The sequence below is a fragment of the Mauremys mutica genome, chromosome 2 (assembly GCF_020497125.1).
Source record: "Mauremys mutica isolate MM-2020 ecotype Southern chromosome 2, ASM2049712v1, whole genome shotgun sequence".
NCBI lineage: Eukaryota > Metazoa > Chordata > Testudines > Geoemydidae > Mauremys > Mauremys mutica.
In genome coordinates, this window is record NC_059073.1 from 136,740,520 (window position 1) to 136,758,029 (window position 17,510).

At 52.5% G+C, this 17,510-nt stretch overlaps 1 protein-coding gene across 1 annotated transcript; it reads right to left on the minus strand.

The window, feature by feature from the left end:
* Nucleotides 1-9,529: 9,529 nt before the first annotated feature.
* LOC123365327 (leucine-rich repeat LGI family member 3-like) lies at nt 9,530-15,337 on the minus strand. Its single transcript, XM_045008084.1, has 7 exons — nt 15,252-15,337; nt 14,609-14,680; nt 14,269-14,340; nt 13,526-13,597; nt 12,833-13,002; nt 12,450-12,614; nt 9,530-11,259 (listed from the first exon to the last, which is right to left on the minus strand). Exons 1-7 carry the CDS (start codon nt 15,317-15,319, stop codon nt 10,442-10,444), a joined length of 1,437 nt encoding a protein of 478 aa, XP_044864019.1. The 5' UTR covers nt 15,320-15,337; the 3' UTR covers nt 9,530-10,441.
* Nucleotides 15,338-17,510: the final 2,173 nt, after the last annotated feature.

Sequence of the window (17,510 nt, forward strand, 5' to 3'; positions counted from 1 at the left end):
ACTGGGTGAAATTTTCCATCTTATGCTACTCAGATCCTCAGACTAGATGATCATAATGGTCCCTTCTGGCCTCAAAATCTACTCTGCCCATTTTACAGGTGGGAAAATAGAGACATGGAGCAGAGAAATGACTTGTCCAACATTACACAGTGAGTCAATGGGAATGCTGGGAAGAGAACCCAGGTGTCCTGAATCTCAGCTTTTTGCCGTGAGCTCTGAGGATCAAACTGCTGCTTGCCTTAAGAGCAATAGTTGGCTTTGACACAGTGCTTTAATTTATTTATTGTGCCGGAAATTTATGATACATTCATGATGTAAATATCATTTCCATGGAAACCACCAGAGATGGCAAAACACATAGGATTCTACTTTCCCCACAGGCTAGGACGAAAGGAGACAGTTGCAGCCCTGTCCAGACTTCCCAAATGTCCCCATTTTGGAGCCACAGTTTCTATCTTTTCAGCAAAACATCTACAACTTTTCCACTCTGTCCCTCCAAATAGTGTTCCAACTCCATTGTATCTTTCTCCAAAGGTTCATAGCTTCCCAAAGTTGGCAGGTACTGCATGCCCCAACCTCCTGCTGCTCTGTGAATAGGATCCCTGCAACAAAGATGTCTTTGTGAAGGAGTCTTAACTGGATTTTACGTCCTATTCAAGCTCCTGTGGTACTACATACATAGGTGAAAGTTGATGAGATACAAAAATGAAACTGATAGTTACCTGAGCCGTGACATGTACAATGCTTTGGGTTTAATGCTCTAATCGTGTTGCTATGATCCCAAGTTATTAGCCTCCCACTTCATGTGCATAGAACTAAGCAACCCTCCCTCTGCTCCTTCAAATCCCTTCTTCCAACCCATTCCTTTTGTGAAGCCAAGATCCTCAGCTGGTGTAACTGGGGTAACTCTACTGGCTTGAGTGGAGCAACCTGAGGTCACACCAGCTGAGGATCTGTCCTGCAGTGTCTCTGTTCTATCAGAAGTGCACTCATGACGTCATATTAGTGTTAGAAAGCTAAGAAGCAGGACACGCCTGCAAAGCACATGCAAGCCCTGGGCTCTAAAAACAATACATAAGATTAGGGACTCAGATTCATCCCTGGTGTAATGGTAAAGCCAATGGAGTTACACCAGGGGTGAATTTGACCTATGACCTTTATTTCAGAAGAGTCCCCTTTAATTTCCTCTATAAACCTAGTAAGTCAGATGCCCAGCTGACATAAACGACCATGGCTCCACTACAGTCAACAGAGCTACTCTGGTTTGCACCAGCTGCAGGTTTGGCTCTGGCTATCTCTGTATGTAATAACAGGACAGTTACAACTCTATGAAGTGCCAATGCCCCCTGGGTTTCAACAGAGAAGAACTGGAGCTAGAGTATTGTCAGCCCTTGGCTATGGAATTCCCTCCCTCCTGCTCAAACAAGAGCCCGAATTTGCTGATCTATTGAACTTCTCTCTCTGTGTCTCCAGTGCCTATGACCATGGTATCCAAGATCTGAAAAAGGGACCCCCAAATAATTGTCCATAGTGGTCTTCATAGCAGATTATGCTTCCAGACAGGCTGCTAAGCCAATGTGATTTCCCAGGCTTCCTTCTTCAGGGTTGGGATTGGGGCATGAGTGCACACAAAGGGGAGATTTGTGTTTGCAAATCGTGAGGGAGGGGTTAATACAGCTCCAGCAGAAATTTGCATAGGTGCTTTCCTAACAAATGATTTCAGCCTCCAGTTGTAGATTGGAGCCCTCATAAAATCAAAGTGAAAAAAACCCAGCGAAGACTCAGCAATTGGGCCTCAGCTAAGTCCAGTGGGCGAGAGCTGGACTGCACAGTTATTATTATTATTGTTATTTGCTGTGGTAGTCAAGACCCAAACAAGTCTCAAAAGTCACAAGTCTCTGACACAAAAAAACAAGGAAGGGAAATTGGCCTGTTCACCACTTCTCAGAACAGAAAATCAATACTGATCATTGTAAAAAGCTCCAAGTGATGCAGCCCCCTCGGCTAGCACTTTTCCCTCTAAGGCTGGGAACCCTTTGAGGACGAGGGCACGGTCACTGGACAGTTTTGTTGCCATGGTGCCTCTAGAATGTTTGTTTGCCTATTTCACTCTGAGTTCTTTGCTGACGGCTCCTGTGAACCACAAAGGGACTTCATGTGAAACAACAGCATCATGAGGCTGTGTGTATCCCGACAGGGAAGGTGCTTGACGCATGCACACAAATAATGGGTGTGCATAGTCCAGTGCCCAAAGGAAAGAAACAAACCACGCAGGCTCTGACGGGTAAATGAAAATTGCATTTTGGCAACGGCTTTCCCCAGTGCAATGTGAAAACGACACAAGACCCAGAGGGCACAGAACAGAAAAGAAGGCGCCTGAGGTTTATCAGGGCTGCTTTTGCAATGGGCAGTGGGAGATGCTGCCATTGGGCTGTGAAAAAGTCAAAAGGGCACCCAACATATACTCTTTTTGAAGTGTTCGTACAATGCTTTTTGTCTGTTGAGAGAAGCACAGGTACTTGTGAGCTACACAAGCAGGAGGAAGGATGGTCTTCTGGTTAAAACCCAGACCTGGGACTCAGTAGATTCAGTGTTGTCAAGTCTCACTATATTTGATGTTTTCCTTAAAGCCCCAGCTCCTGGAGTCATATGATTAGGTGAGAATCGCATTTTCCATTATAAATAAAAGCAAGTTTCAAGCTCTATTGGTTGCAGAAAAAAGCCTGAAAACATGACCTAAGTGCACCCTGAATGCTCAGAAACCATTACACAAAGAAAAAGAGCCTAAAGTGTATTGTTATTTTTTGAAATCTCATGATTTTTGAAGGCTTAGAGATGGAGATAATGGTCCCTTCTGACCTTAAAGTCTATGAGTCTATGAGATTCTGTAGATCTGAGTTGTACTCCTAGATCTACCACTGATTTTGCTGTCTGACCTTAAGGCCAGGCAGTCTTTCAAAGTCTATTAAAATCAATGTCCCCAATTCAGCAAAGCATGTGCTTAACTTTTAAGTGCATGGGATTTAAGTACAGGATTAAAGTTAAGCACGTGGTTAAATGCTTTGCTGAACTGGGGAAAGCAATCTGTGCCTCGGTTTCCCCCTATGTAAAATGCAGATGATAATCCCTACAACACAGGGACATTGTGAAAAATCATTGACACATATAAAATGCATTGAGATCCCGCCCCCCAAAAAGGGGCAAAGGATGATTACATGCTCTGATGAATCTCTCACATGATCCCAGGCTCCGATGAAACTTTGGTGCCCAGACACCTCAATGATAGGAAAGACTGGTTGTGAGAACGAAGTGCCTGTCATTCAGTCTCTGAGATGAATTGGTAGCCAATTTCCCTGCACTCTGCTATGTTTGGAAACCTCCCTTATCAAAATAATAGGACAGCATCCTGCATTAACAGCCCCATTCCCTGCAGTGTCAATATTGCAAATAATGGTGTATTGGCTCATGCCTGAAGGATCCTGCAGTACATTCTTTTTTTTATAAGCGCTGCCACAAGTCTTTTTCTTAAATTCAAGGCCCAGCCAAACACTGACTGTGGTTATCTGTGTGCTATGCAGGTGGCAACTTCCTTAATTGCAGAGGGACTGAGATTCCTCCCGGATGTAACAATAAAGATAATGGAGTTATACCAGGTGTGATTTTGACCTATGAGCTTTATGTCAGAAGCATCCACAGCAAGCAATTCCCTTTCCGCTTTCAGGGAAGCTGTGAGCACACCTGAATAGTGCTATTCTTGTGTGTGGTTTTGAGTTGTAAACCTACATCATTTCACAGGCAATTTATGGTAGATGCGCACCTTGGGGGTGGGGATGGGAAGAGATGCAACCCTGGTGAAAGTTAATCCCTGGTGCAAATTGGAGGCAGCCCTCATTTGCAAACCCACTTGTTGTGCAAATGAAGGCTGGGATTTCCCAAGTGACTCCCACTGAAAGTTGGACACCCAGCTCCCTTAGCCCCATTTGGAAATACCAGCCTAGATGTAGCCTGTCTGTGCAAATTCACTACTGTGCAAAATGGACTCGGTCCTTATGAAAAATCAGCCCTTGGTCAAATTAGGTGGGACCATCCGGCTCCTGGTGTAATTCTCTGTTGTCACAGTGTCTGAGCAGCTGTTATATACTAGGTCCTGGTGTGCTGAGCCTTCCACCACGGATATTTAAATAGGATTCTTTATCTGAGGATCACGCAGCAGATGTTATTTCAAGGTAGAGTTTGATTATATAAGAAACCAGAGCGGCTCCTGTCCCTGGGGGCTGGGATGCCACATACCACTTAGTTTAATTCAGTATTGAATAAAATGTTGTGAAGGCTGCTGAGGGTTATATAAAGCTAATGGAAGGCTGGGAGCAAGAGCGGTTTCCCATCGACCACTCTGCTGAGTTTTCACCACTAGGGAGGGACCTTTGCCAGCCTCTAGACTCTATAAACAGAGGCATTTGGGGGCTCCTTTGATTTCTATTGATCCCTATTCGACAAATGCAGGGGTTCTCACAACAAAATTTTTGGTGGCCTCAGAGGGTGGCCATCAACTCTTCCTAGTGGCCACTCTGACAAATTTTCCTAAAACAACTTTAGGAAAAACAAATAAATATGCACATATACATGTCCAAATCAGTGTAATTAATTTATGTAGGGTTTTTGTTTGTTTGTTTGTTTTGCAGACTCAATAATAAAAATAATGTACAGTTATGTTTTTGGTGCCCCAGGTCCCCACTGCCTCCCCTGGCCCTCCACCCATCACCTCTAGCCCCTGATGCCTCTCCACTGCCCCCTGGGTTTTCCATTGTCCCCTGGGGGCCTGCTCCTCCTCCCCTGCCCCCATTGTCCTGAGCTCCCTTTCGTGGCCTTGCACCTCAGGTTCATCCCACTTCTTGCCTCTTGACCATGACGCCCCATAAGGCTGGCCCTGCTCAAGCCTTGCCACCCAGGGCTGAAGCCCAGAGCCAGAGCCCCATGGCTGGAGCTAGACGGGGGGGCAAAGGGGGGCCAAGCCTGTCTCCTGAGCCCCTAGGCACTGCAGGGAGGGGCTGCTGCTTTGCCCCCTTGCTCTCCTCATCTCTGTCCAGGAGGCTGTGGTGGCCTCAGGAAAATCCCCTGATGGCTGAATGCAGCCACGGTGGCCAGTACTGAGAAACGCTGGGGGCTGTATCACAGAGGAGAAAGTGAGAGTCAGCTGGGAAAAATAAACAGGGACTGTCCCTGCTGAGCACAGCCAATTGGGAATGAATGGACCAGCAGTGAGAGTCACAGCCACTGAGAACCCTGGCCATTGTACAAGGCATTCAACTGCTAATCCTTAAAGCACAGAAAGGCAATCACTGTGTCATGTTGTATGGACCTGATCCAAAACTCACTGAATTCAACAGAAAACGTCCCATTGATTTCAGTGGGCTTTGGGTCAGGCCTTATAAAAATAAAAATGACCAATGGGTGAGCCATTCCCTATCAACTAATGACCAGGCTGTCTCTCGGGCCTACAACTCCTTCATCTGTTTACTAAGGGGCCAGGCCATGCTCTCTTAGTCATTATTGCTTAAATATTGCCTCCTGATAATATTATTGACGGCACTCTGGCTACTATTGGGACTAGCACTGTGTAAAACAGATAGAGTGAATGAATCTCTCTGGTGAGAGAGAGTAGGCACATATAGTCACAGAGACAAAGACAGCTAGATAGATGGGCATGTATAATATTAGATGGATGGATGGATGGACACAGTATGAGTCATAAAGTATCTGTCAGGAGGATTTCTGCCCCATTGGGTTGGAAATGTGGCTGACACAGGGCTCAAAGGCTGTCCACACGCAGCTGAGTTCTCACTTGTAATGTGTCAGATATTAACGGGGGCTGCGGGGGGCCGGGGGTGGTGGTGGTGGTGGCAGGAGTCCAACTACAATTGCCTGGCCGTTCTTTTATAACTGCTCTTGGGTGACCAGCAGGGACATTTCAGGCTGGGGGGTGGCCAAGAGATGCTGTCAAGAGGTCCCCTGGGGGCAATGGGAAAGAAAGCGCTGGCCACAGGCAACTGCCAATCCCTGAACCTTCTCCCTCAATTGGGGATAAAATGGAAAAGGGGTTCAAGGGAAAGCGTGGTGTCCTGGAACTGGAGGGGCTGTGTGTTGCCAGGATGGAGGGTCAGGGATTAGTGGGAAGGAAATTCTGGGATTAAGGAGAGGAAATATTATGAGATTAGGGGAGGGGGTGTGTGTGCTGGGACTGGGAGAGGAACTGTGGGATTAGGAAGTCTATTTTGGGATGAAAGGGAGAGGATGCTCAGGGAGGAGAGAGTTTTATCAGGTTTGTAACACCCCCATTAGGTTGTGCATTCACACACACACACACTCACTCACTCCATCCCTGGGGCTGGCACGTTCCATAGCACAGAGCTCATGGTTCAGAACAAAGGACGGCATGAGTGTCACAGTGCGTTTATTTTTTGAAGCATTTCTGTAGCGCTCGTACACCTCGGTTATAAATTGTATGCAGAGAGCGTCCTGCTCTGGGGCTGAGGAGGGGGGCAGTGTGGCCAAGAGGGGAGTTACAGGCACGAGGAGGCAGCTGATGAGAGCACAGCATGTGGACCTTCCCTCCTCCCAGGCCCCTGCACAGCAGGGCCAGGTCGTCCCTGTCACCACTCCCCAGCAGATGGCGAAAGAACCTCAGGGCTGCTTCTCTCTCCAGCTGGGAAGCGAGGGGAACAGGAGGCTGCTGATGGGGTCACTGCACACTGACAGCAGGCTCCTCCGAGCCTGATCCTGCTCCCACTGGAGTCTGCGGGAGCTGTGCCACTCGCTCCAATGGGAGGAGGGTCAGGGCCTGTGGGAGCTGCAGGGGAAGGAGGGTTTGAGACTGGGGCACTGCAGCTCAGGAGTAAGCTGGTGAGGACAGGCGAGATGCCCTTATGTCTGAAGAGCTCAGGATCATTCTCTGTTAGGGACAGGGGAACCCTCCTGAAGCCCTCACCTGATGATCAGCCTTTCCCTTCTTTCCAGGTACCCCTACTGCAAAGGTAACAACCTGTCCTCCACCAGTAACAACCAGCAGAGTTTGAACCTGGAGCCATCAATGCTAAAAGCACATGAGCTAAAGGGATAATTCCTGCAGTGAGCAGCAATAGTAGGCTTTTATCTCCTGTATGAAACCACACCCACAGGCAGGAGGAGGCGACACATAGCCCATCCCCAGCTCTTCCACACTTTGCATGATCAAACTGCTGGGGGAAAGGAGGGATAAGCAGGGACAGAGGCCCAGATCCTCAAGGGTATTTAGGTCCTCCTATTGATTTCAGTGGGAATTAGGCACCTAAAGACTTTTAAGGACATGAACCATCGAGACAAATGGATAGAGATGGGGCTAGTCTGTGGATCGGAATATGGACATATAAACAGAGAGACGTAATGGGAAACAGGTGCCTTTGCCTGGTTAGCCTGCCAGGAGATAAAGCACCAAAACCAACTACCAACGTTCCTTTGCCCTCGTGTTTCCGACCCACCAGAAAGCACCCTGCCTTTGAGATCTGCAGCTGCAAGAGGTCCGGAGGCCCCAGAGGAGAGGGGGTTTGGAGCAGAGCTTTCTGATGTTCCCCATCTCTAGGCACCCTGCGAGGAAGTGAGGAGGGGCAGGGTCTCATTTCCCAACACAAGTAGGATATCAGCAAACCGGGTACAGGGAACCAGTCCCCACTCCCTCTCTGATGATCAAAGGAAATAAGCACAATATGAAGGGAGAGATCCTTGCTGCACATCTTAAAGATGTGCAGGCTTTTCCCACAGCTGGGAAACGATCACCCACTGAGCTGCTCTGCGCCTCCCACCAATGCCTGGGATGCACAGAATCACAGAGCAAGCTGGGACCTTTGCTCCAATCCCCGGTGATGCACTAGAGACAAAGGGGACATCGAAACACTACAGGTCTGATTCTTGTGGACACTACAGCCCCTTTGCACCAATCTGGCCTCCACGTGGGGGTCGATTAGTTACATGCTCTTTAAGGCAAGTGGTGTAAAGGGGCTCGGGGTGAATGAGAATCAGCCTGGAGGCTGGAGCTCTGTCTCCCTGAGTAGAATACAGGAGCTCAGGGGACAATTGCTCCTATCACTGACACTGACGGGACTCCACCCTGTCAGTGGGGAACATACTAGTGAGACCGAGAGACAATTTGGGCCCTGTGGCCATTGATTGATGTCATCCATAAACATCAAAAGCCAGGCAGAGCCAGCGCTGGGATCACGCCAGGAGCTGGGTGGGCTGAACCCAGGGCCGGCTCCAGACCCCAGTGCGCCAAGCAGGCGCGTGGGGCAGCATTGTCCTGGCAGGGCGGCATTTGGCTCCGGCGGACCTTCCGCAGTCATGCCTGTGGGAGGTCCACCGGATCCCCGGGACAAGTGGACCTGCCGCAGGCATGACTGCGGCGGGTGCGCTGGTCCCGCGGCTCGGACGGAGCTCCCGCAGGCATGCCTGCGGATGCTCCACCAGAGCCGCGGGACCACGGGACGGTCCGCAGGCACTTCTGCCCCGGCCGCGGGACCGGGGAAGGGTGGTGCGAGCGGCGCAGCGCGCCGCCCTGCTTGGGGCGGCGGAATTTCTAGAGCCGCCCCTGGCTGAACCTTCGTAGTTCAGGAAACCCCTGGCTTCCTTCTCTCCAGTCCCTCTTGTATGGGACATGTGACTCCCTGGAGGAGTCTCTCTTTTCACTCCCTGTCACTGTGGCTGTCAGCAATTCCGTTTAACTTGAGCCATGCAAGCACATGGCAAGCGAAAGGCAGGATAGAAATCCACACACTAGACAAAACATTTCCCTTTAGCTGCCGTCCAGTCTGGCCTGAAAGACTCACTGGTGCTTATGCAGCGGGATTGTGCACTGGAGCAGATGCACTAGATTTCTGCTCTGGGATTGTGCACCAGTGCATATGCAAGGGGATGATGTATTGGGCACATGCACTAGATTTGTGCACTAGCGCATGCTCTCTGACCCTCTCCACTGACCCTGGATTTGTGCATGGGGATATATGCACCCAAGGCACATGGGCTCATGCACTAGACTTGATAGCTAGCATGCTGATAGCTCTTCCTGTCTGCAGATAACAAAGGAGGGGAAGAAACAGTATCTCCCTTTTACAGAAGGGGAAACTGAGACACAGCAATTTACCCAAGGTCACACAGCAGGTCAGTGGAAAAGCCAATCCTGGACTCCTGAGCCCCAGTCCCTTACACTAACCACCGGACACTGTTGCCCCCTGCAGCCCGACAGAGAGAAGATGCCTGGAGGGAAGCAAAACAATTCACTGCAGTAAAGTGGGGGAGGTACAAAGGGCCCCTTTATAATTCCATTAGCTCCCAGAAGGCTGTGGAAGGCAGCTCACTGAGGGCGCTGGGATGATCTGGGCTGAGGTTGCCACTGGGCACGCTTCCAGAGAGCCCTCTTGCAGGGTGGCTGTGGGAGCCAAAGGGGATCAGGTGGTCCAGTGTCTCATGAGTGGTGGAGCTACACAGAGCAGTGTCTCTACAATCTGAATATGGGTGATGGCTACAGAAAGTGCGGCAGAAGCTTCAGGAAGAGTTCGGGAGAAGTGACGACAAGGGACTTTCTTCTTCCAGGCCTGCTACCCGGCGCTCTGTATGGGGACAGGAGCATGTGTGCAGAGGGGACTGCAGGGAGGGTTCAGGGTGACAGATACAGGGATGTATGCATGTGTGTCGGTGGATAGGAGACGCAGCATGGCGTGGTGCACCGCCAGTGCACCATATCTGGGTTCGCCGATAAGAATGTGCACACGGGAGTAGCTGTGTGTGCATGGAAGGTGCAGTAGTCAGAGTGGATGTGAACAGGCATGGATCTGAGGGTGTACATGGACGTGGCTGTCCATGCACAGCAGTATATGGGCATGAATATAAGGCTCTATGCGGGGAGATGAATGTGAGGTTAAGGGGTGCGGGAATGTGTGTTTGTTTATGGGGTGCACAGGGATTGCATGGACATGTAAAGAGTGAGTGTAGATGCATATGGTATGGCTAGGAGACGGCGAAGGGGTGTCCATGGGGGTGTTGGAGTGTACGCGCACTGGAGGCCTATGGGCAGGAATGTAATGTGTATGAGATGCTGGAGGGCATGTGCGTATGCGTATGAGTTTATCTATGGAGGGATGGCTGTGGTGAGCATACACTCCTGAATTCGAGTGCATGGATGGAACGTGTGCTGGGTATGCATGGACTCACGGGCCTGTGTGAGTATGTGTGTGTTCTGGACTTGTCCATGGATATGGCAGTGGGGCAGTGCATGGGCACAGACAGGAAGCCTTAGCCTGAGGCGAGGCAGTGCGCTGGAGTCCCCGGCTCCAGGGGTGTTGCAAGTGGAAGAACGTTTTCTCTGCACAGTGTCTAGGAGTGAGGCAGGGAGCTGGGCAGGTGGCAGGGACCCCCCCTACAAGCTGAGGTCCACCACAACGTGCTTGTAGACCAGTGTGCTGCTCTTGAAGCTGGGTGCCAGCAGAAGGTCCATGTCCTCCAAGGGGACGTAGTGGAAAGCCCGGGGCGCTTGGACGGAGAGTTCCTGGAACTTGAGAAACTTCTGCTTCTCCTCATCCCAGAGGTAAAGATGGGTGAAGGAGAAGTCGCTGCCAAGTGCCATGTACTGGCGCTGGGACACCAGGAAGGGCTGCATGACCATGGAGCCCCGCGAGGGCAGGGTCTGCAGCTCGGTGAAGCGCTGCCCCTCCCACTTGACCACCTTGGAGTCCCCGATGTAGCGGCTGAGGCACAGGTAATTGTCTTTCTTGAACTTGAAGTGCTTGACCATCTGCACGTCCATCACCTCGGCCACCTCCCCCTGCTGCATAAACTGCTTCTGGGCACGGCTCCACTGGTAGATGACAGGGGCCTGGGAGCTGCTGGAGATGATGAGCCGGGGCTTGCCTTCGTTCTCCACGTATTCCACGTCGGTGTCGCGGTGCCAGGGGTGCAGGGCCTGGTGGGAGTAGAAGCCATTCTGGTTCCAGCGGTAGAGGCTGGTGGAGCCGGCCTTGGAGCTGTCGGCGATGACGAAGTACCAGTCACCGTCAATCTGGAAGGCCTCAATGTCATTGGGCTTGCGGATCTTCCTGCTGTCCATGTCCTGGATCTTGATGAACTTGTCCACGTTGGTGTCCCAGCGGTAGATGTAGGAGCCGCCGAAGAGCTGTGCCACCACCACGTAGAGCTGCGACTGGGCCACGATGGGCTTGCAATACACGGCCGAATGAGCTGTAAGGGGGCAAGAGGCAGAGTCAGCAGGGCAGGCCCCTGGCCCCCTGCTCCAGTGCACAGTGTGCATGCATCAGACATGGTCTGTACCCAGAGCCCATTCTGGGGGGCCACAGAGATCCAGCCCAGATTCTTGTCCTCCCGGCGATGCACCCAGAGTCCATGCCAGGTGGGCAGAGAAATCCAGTTCCGGCTCTTCATACCCAAAGTGAATTAGGCTGAGGGTTCCCTCTCCCTATCAGGACTGAAGATCTTTTTCACCTGTGTCTGTCACAGACACATGCGCTTCCTGGTGTGTGGGAAGAGGAGAAGAACCCGGACTGGATTTCGGTGCCCATCTGGAAGGATGATGTCCAAGTGGAATAGCTCTGGAGCAGTTTCCAGTAGCTAGTGGAGGAGAGTGTCCCAGGTGAGCAGCGTTAGCATACCTGCTTGCAGACACACATACCACACACTTGTGCACACACCTGCATAGTGATGGAAAATCCAAACCCTCCCTTAGACTAGGCTTCCCAGGAAGGGGGTGGAATCCCCGTCACTGGAGGATTTTAAGAACAGGTTGGACAAACTCCTGTCAGGGATGATCTAGGTTTACTTGGTCCTGTCTCAGTGCAAGGACATGAACTAGATGACCTATGGAGGTCCCTTCCAGTGCTACATTTCTATGATTCTATAACCACTCACATATACACACACAGTGGCACTTTCACATGTGCACACAAACACTTGGAGACTCTCCCATATATGCATGCACGCACCCTGCTGTTGGCCTTGAATCTGAAGGGGGCTCCAGGTTGCTTTGCTGTGACAGCGAGGATGCAGCTCCTGCAATCCGCACTCCCTGCCTCTGCCTAAAGGGAGTGGGAAGAACCACCTGGCACTGCCAGGTGTTTCTGCCCCTAGGCTCTGCACTGTAAACCCCAAGGGTAGCTCACAGCTTCCCAGGAATCATGCCCTGAACCACACCAGGGAGGCTAACGTCCCCTCTTCCTATCCCCCTGCCATGTGCCTCTTCATGGCTCATGCAATGAGAGACTGATTGCAAGTGACCATGAACCCCTGATGATAGGATCTTGCAGTTTCTCCTAGTGCTCACTATTATGGGACTTGCTGTCTCCCATCTCTGGCCCCACTCCTACAGGAAAGTACAGGGCCATGGCAGGATGTCTGTCTGCATGGCTGGTCCTTACCAGGGATGCGGTCAAAGTCCCGTAGCTTGCGCTCCACATAGTCCCACTTGAAGATGGTGCAGATGCTGGCACTGGGCTGTGCCAGTGCTACGTAGAGGTCGCTGCTGTAGACAAAAGGCTCAGCTGACACCGACTGGAATGGCAGGACCTGGTGCACCACAAAGTCTGGGAGGGAAGGGGTGAAGATGAGGCAGCAGTGGGGACCCCCGTCATAGCACCCAGCCCACTGCTCCCTGGCCGTGGCAGCATCACCAACGGCTTTGCTTTTCAACCATGCCCATGGAAAGTGGCCCCATATCCACTCTCCCCTGCCTCCAGCCCCAGCCTGCTAAACAAGCACAAGTCATACCTAGTGAAGCAGTGAGAGCAGCAGCCACTCCTACCTGTCGTGATGCAGCTGAAGTCCTTCAGGGCCGGGTCCCAGATCTTCTGCCCCTGGTAGCGGATGGGGCTGCTGCAGAAGATGGCAGGCACTGTGGCATTGGTCCTCTCCATCCATTCCACCAGCCACTTGATTTTGCAGTCACAGATGAAAGCGTTGCCCCGGAGATCCCTGCAGAGGGGAGGGTTTACAATGGAGCATTGGTCACGTGAGCAATGAAACCCCACTACCACCCCTTCCTCACCCCACAGCTACAGACAAGGCCGGGAACCCCAAAGCATGTGCTTACGGTCTGGGCCTGGAGAAGGAAATGGTTTCAGCTCTGGGGGAAGCTAGTCTCAACCCTGGTGTGTGAGTGGGGAGCACATTTAGTCCCTTGAGCCTCATTAAAGAGACTCATCCCTCTGTTCTCCCTCCTGTGCTCTGAGCCCACAGAGCCCTAAGGTGCACGTGGATATTGACATCCTCCATCCCCAAAGAGATGACTAGGGAGCTGGGCGCTGGATCTGCAGGCCAGGAGGGGTGGGGTGAAGGCACTGGGGTAGGCAGGAGAATGGGGAGGCAGGTTGGGCTGCTCAGAGGACCAAGGTTCCTGGGCTCTGATATCCTGCTCATTGGCTCTACAGAGCATGGGACAGCATCTCCCTCAATAACAGGCCCTTAGTGGTGGCGGGAGACCTGGGCGGGGCCTTACAGGTCACTGAGGATGTCCAGGGGTGTGAAGATATCTCTGGGCAGTGTCTGCAGGTTGTTGTTGGCCAAGGATCTAAAAGAGAGAGAGAGAGAGACTTATTACCAGGAAAAGTGGCACCTCCTTTCGAATGGACCCTGGGCAGAAGGCCTGTCCCGGAAGCCAGCACTGTGTCCACAGTGGCAACCCCCAACCCACAGCTCCTGCTTTCTTTGATAGGCGGAGCTACCGCCCTAAAAGTCAGAGAGGCAGGGTTGTCTGCTTGCTGCGAAACTCACAAATAGATGGACCCGTTGTACTGTGTCAGGCATGCCATCCCCACAGGCACGTGCCCGGCATGCCGGGCGTATTATACCCACAAGCTCTGTGGTGCACATTATACCCACAGACATGGTGAGGTGTGCTAAACTCACAAGTGCTGTGAGGTGTGGCATGACCATGGGAATGCCATATCCACAGGACGTGCTAGGTGCACCCACAGGCCCATGCCAAGCGTGCCATGCCCACAGGACGTGCTAGGTGCACTTTGCCCACAGGCCCATGCCAAGCATGCCCTGCCCACAGGACGTGCTAGGTGCACTTTGCCCACAGGCCCATGCCAAGCGTGCCATGCCCACAGGATGTGCTAGGTGCACTTTGCCCACAGGCCCATGCCAAGCGTGCCATGCCCACAGGACGTGCTAGGTGCACTTTGCCCACAGGCCCATGCCAAGCGTGCCATGCCCACCGGCACGGGCCATACTCACAAGTGTGTCAGGGACTTCAGTCCTCGGAAGGTGAATTTTGACAGAGAGCGGATGTCATTGTTCTCAATGAACCTGCGGGGAACAATGGGGACACAGGTCACGCCCTCCTCCCTGAGAGGTGGTGCTGCCAAGCAGCCCCAGGGACTGAGCTCCCCTCTCTCCTGGGGTGGCCCCTTCAGATGGGAGGAGAGCATCCATGGGGTGGGATGCCATGACCCCCCAACCCTAACCAGAGGTGGCACCTTCCCTGCAACCCCTGCCCCCCGAAAGACCTTCTCCTCTCAATTCCCACCATCCCCTCCCTCCAGCCGACTCTGGTGTGAAGGAGAGGCGAACGTACAGGTACTGCAGGTGGGAGAGGCCGGTGAAGGCATCGTCCCCGATCAGTGTAAACTTGTTGGAGTTCAGTAAGCTGCAAAGAGAAGGGCGAGACATCAGCTCCGGGGGCTCTCCAGCTGGGCTGCATTGGGGGTACTAGGCTGAGAATAACAGAGAGGGGAATCCCTTCCCACCGCTGGGGGTGCACTGAGGAGGCAGAGATCTGGACGCAGGCTGTGAGTTCAAATGCTACCTGCTGCAGCTCAGCCGTGGCCAGGGGTTAACCCCCGACGCCCAGGCAGGGGAGGGTTCCATGGAGTGGGGGAGGCCTTCCCATTGCACAGGGCTGAGTGCCTCCATGTAGGATGCTCTCCTCCCTCGTGCCTGTGGTTTGTCCTGGAGAGAGGGGATAGAGGGGAGGTTTTCTCTGCCCATCTGTATCTCCCATGATCTCACCATTCAGCCACCTAGATCAGGCAGGCCCAGCTTTGCGGGAGATCAAACCTTACAGCTCCAAGGCCTCCCGAAGGAGACTCTGCCGAGCCTTTACCAGCCCCTGCTGCCTCACAGGGTATAAGAAGACCTGTGTCCCCATCCCCGGGGGGGGGGGGGGGCTGCCGTTGCAATAACAAGCCCCCATCCCAATGAGAGACCCAGAGACGTACAGGAACTGCAGGAGGGGGATGTGAGCGAAGGCTGCTGCTTTGATTTCAGTAAAGGCTGCATTCACCATGGTCCTGCGGAGAAGGAAAGGGGGAGAGAAAAGCTCAGGAACATTCCAGGAGGATGGGGCGTTCAGCACTCAGAGAAGTGACAGCAGGATAGTGTGGGCTGGAGCTAGGCAGACAGCAGTGTGCAGAGCCCGTCAGGGACTTTTCAGCAAAATTTGTTTCTGTGGGGAAATGCCCGTTCACAGAAACCAAAGCTGCCCTCAGGGAAGGATGGTTGGTTTCTACGGGTTTCCCCGTTTCCGAACAAACTTGAAAACACATTTTAAATTGCCGAGGGCTCACCTTTTTGGACATTTTCCAAATGAAGAAAAAAAGGTTTGTTTTTCAGGTCAAAATGTTTTTTAGTTTCAAAATTTTAGTGCACGGTAAAGGAAAAGTTTTTTTTAAAAGGTTGAAATTGAAATGATGCGTTTCCCCGGACTCAATTTGAAATTTTCTACTGATCTTTGGTTTATAAATGTTTTCAAGATTTCAACTTTTGGTCCTGATTCAGGGTGGGGAAAATGTAGAAATCTTGAAAATCCTTGCAGGTGAGGACAAGCATTTCCTGCCCGGTTCAACTGGTATGTGCTGTGTAAGCATCTCTGCCTCTCGTGTTGCTCTGCCAACGCCCCTCAATGCTGGCCCACAGCCCCCCTGCTCTCCCAGCCCCAGGGCCTGCCACAGCCCTGCCGACACCCCTCATTCCTGATCTGCAGTCTCCTGTTCTCCTAGTCCTAGCTTGGCATGTTCCAGTTATTGCTCTTGGATCCAGGTATGGCCTTTCCAGGGGGAGGTTTATATCTGCCCTCTGCTCCCCAGGTAGAGGAGGTATATTTAAAGAGCTTTTTTGCTGTAATTACAGTCTGCAGGTCCAGGGAGGTCCCGCAGGTCCAGTCGATAGGGCCATGCATGTTCAAAGGGAGCCTGTCTGCCTCCCGCTGCAGAGAGCTGGTCTGCCTGGGACAGGTCCAGCCAGTGCAGTCTGATTGGAAATAAACCAATGGAGGCAGTGATGCTCAGTGGGGGGGGGGGGGAAGAGGGGGCAGAATTGATAATGCAATGCGGGACCCACAGCATGGAGCAGGTGCTCCTCATTTGCATCATCCGATTCTCCCACTCCCCAGCACCCTGGCGAGGGGGATGGACTGCAGCAGAGCCAGCGTGTGCAGGAAGGAAGAGTGCTCCTGCAGACAATGAAAGAATGAGGTCAGCAGGCGTCCCACCCTGGGCTCTAGGGTTTGAGGGGGTCAAACCAAGGACAAGGGACCTAGGATGGGCAGAAGTGGGGTATGCTTCAGGGCTTCAGACATTCTCTATTTGAGATCAGGATTGGAGTTATGCAGGGGGTGGGAGGCAGATTATCTCCCATCTGCTATTGTGCTGGTGCTGGCCGCTCTCAGAGACAGGACACTGGGCTAGATGGCCCTCGGGTCTGATCCAGTCTGGCAGCTCCAAACCTTCCCCGCCTCCCCTTTCCCCCAGCTGGCCTTCAAACATGGAAAGCGGGAGCTCTTTGCAGGGAGACAAGCCAGCTGGCTGAACTGTGAGGAGCCTGCTACTGCCACGCTGTGGGATCTCACACCTACTGCAGCAAGGGATGCTCTTCCTCCTTGACCTCCAGATCAGATTCCTCCCAGGAGCAACCCTCCAAGGGCTCTTTGCAGGGATTTGGAAAAGTTAAGTGCGTGTTTATGTCCAAGAGATGAGTAAGGACAAAGCAGAGCCCGGCCCCTACCTTCTGCTCCAGCTGCACCGCCCGGCTTTCCAACCGCCTCCTGCCACTCCCGGGCAAAGCAACTTCTGCCCAGCCAGGACTGGCATCACACGGAGCAGCCCAGTTGCTACCTTGATATACTCCAGGATCTGAAACCCTCCTGTGCCTGGCAGCCAGGCACAGACTCAGCATCACCAAATGCCATCAGCGCTGAGGAGCCCAACCGTATCTCCCCAGTGATACTCCTCCGTCCCCCTGGCATGGCTCCTGGCAGGGGCAATGGTGAACAGCCTGCCATCCCCCACCCTCCTCACTGTAGAGCAGCCGTTCTGAGGCTGCACCCAGAGCATCTGATTTGCTGCACTTGAACTGAAAAATCACACACACAACAGCTGAACGCTCTTTCCTCTCTTCCCTGCGCAGGCCCCAGTAGCCACCAAGACTAGGCCCTCAGCCCAGGGGCCGTGGTTGCTCCCTCCCTTCCCCCTATCCATGGT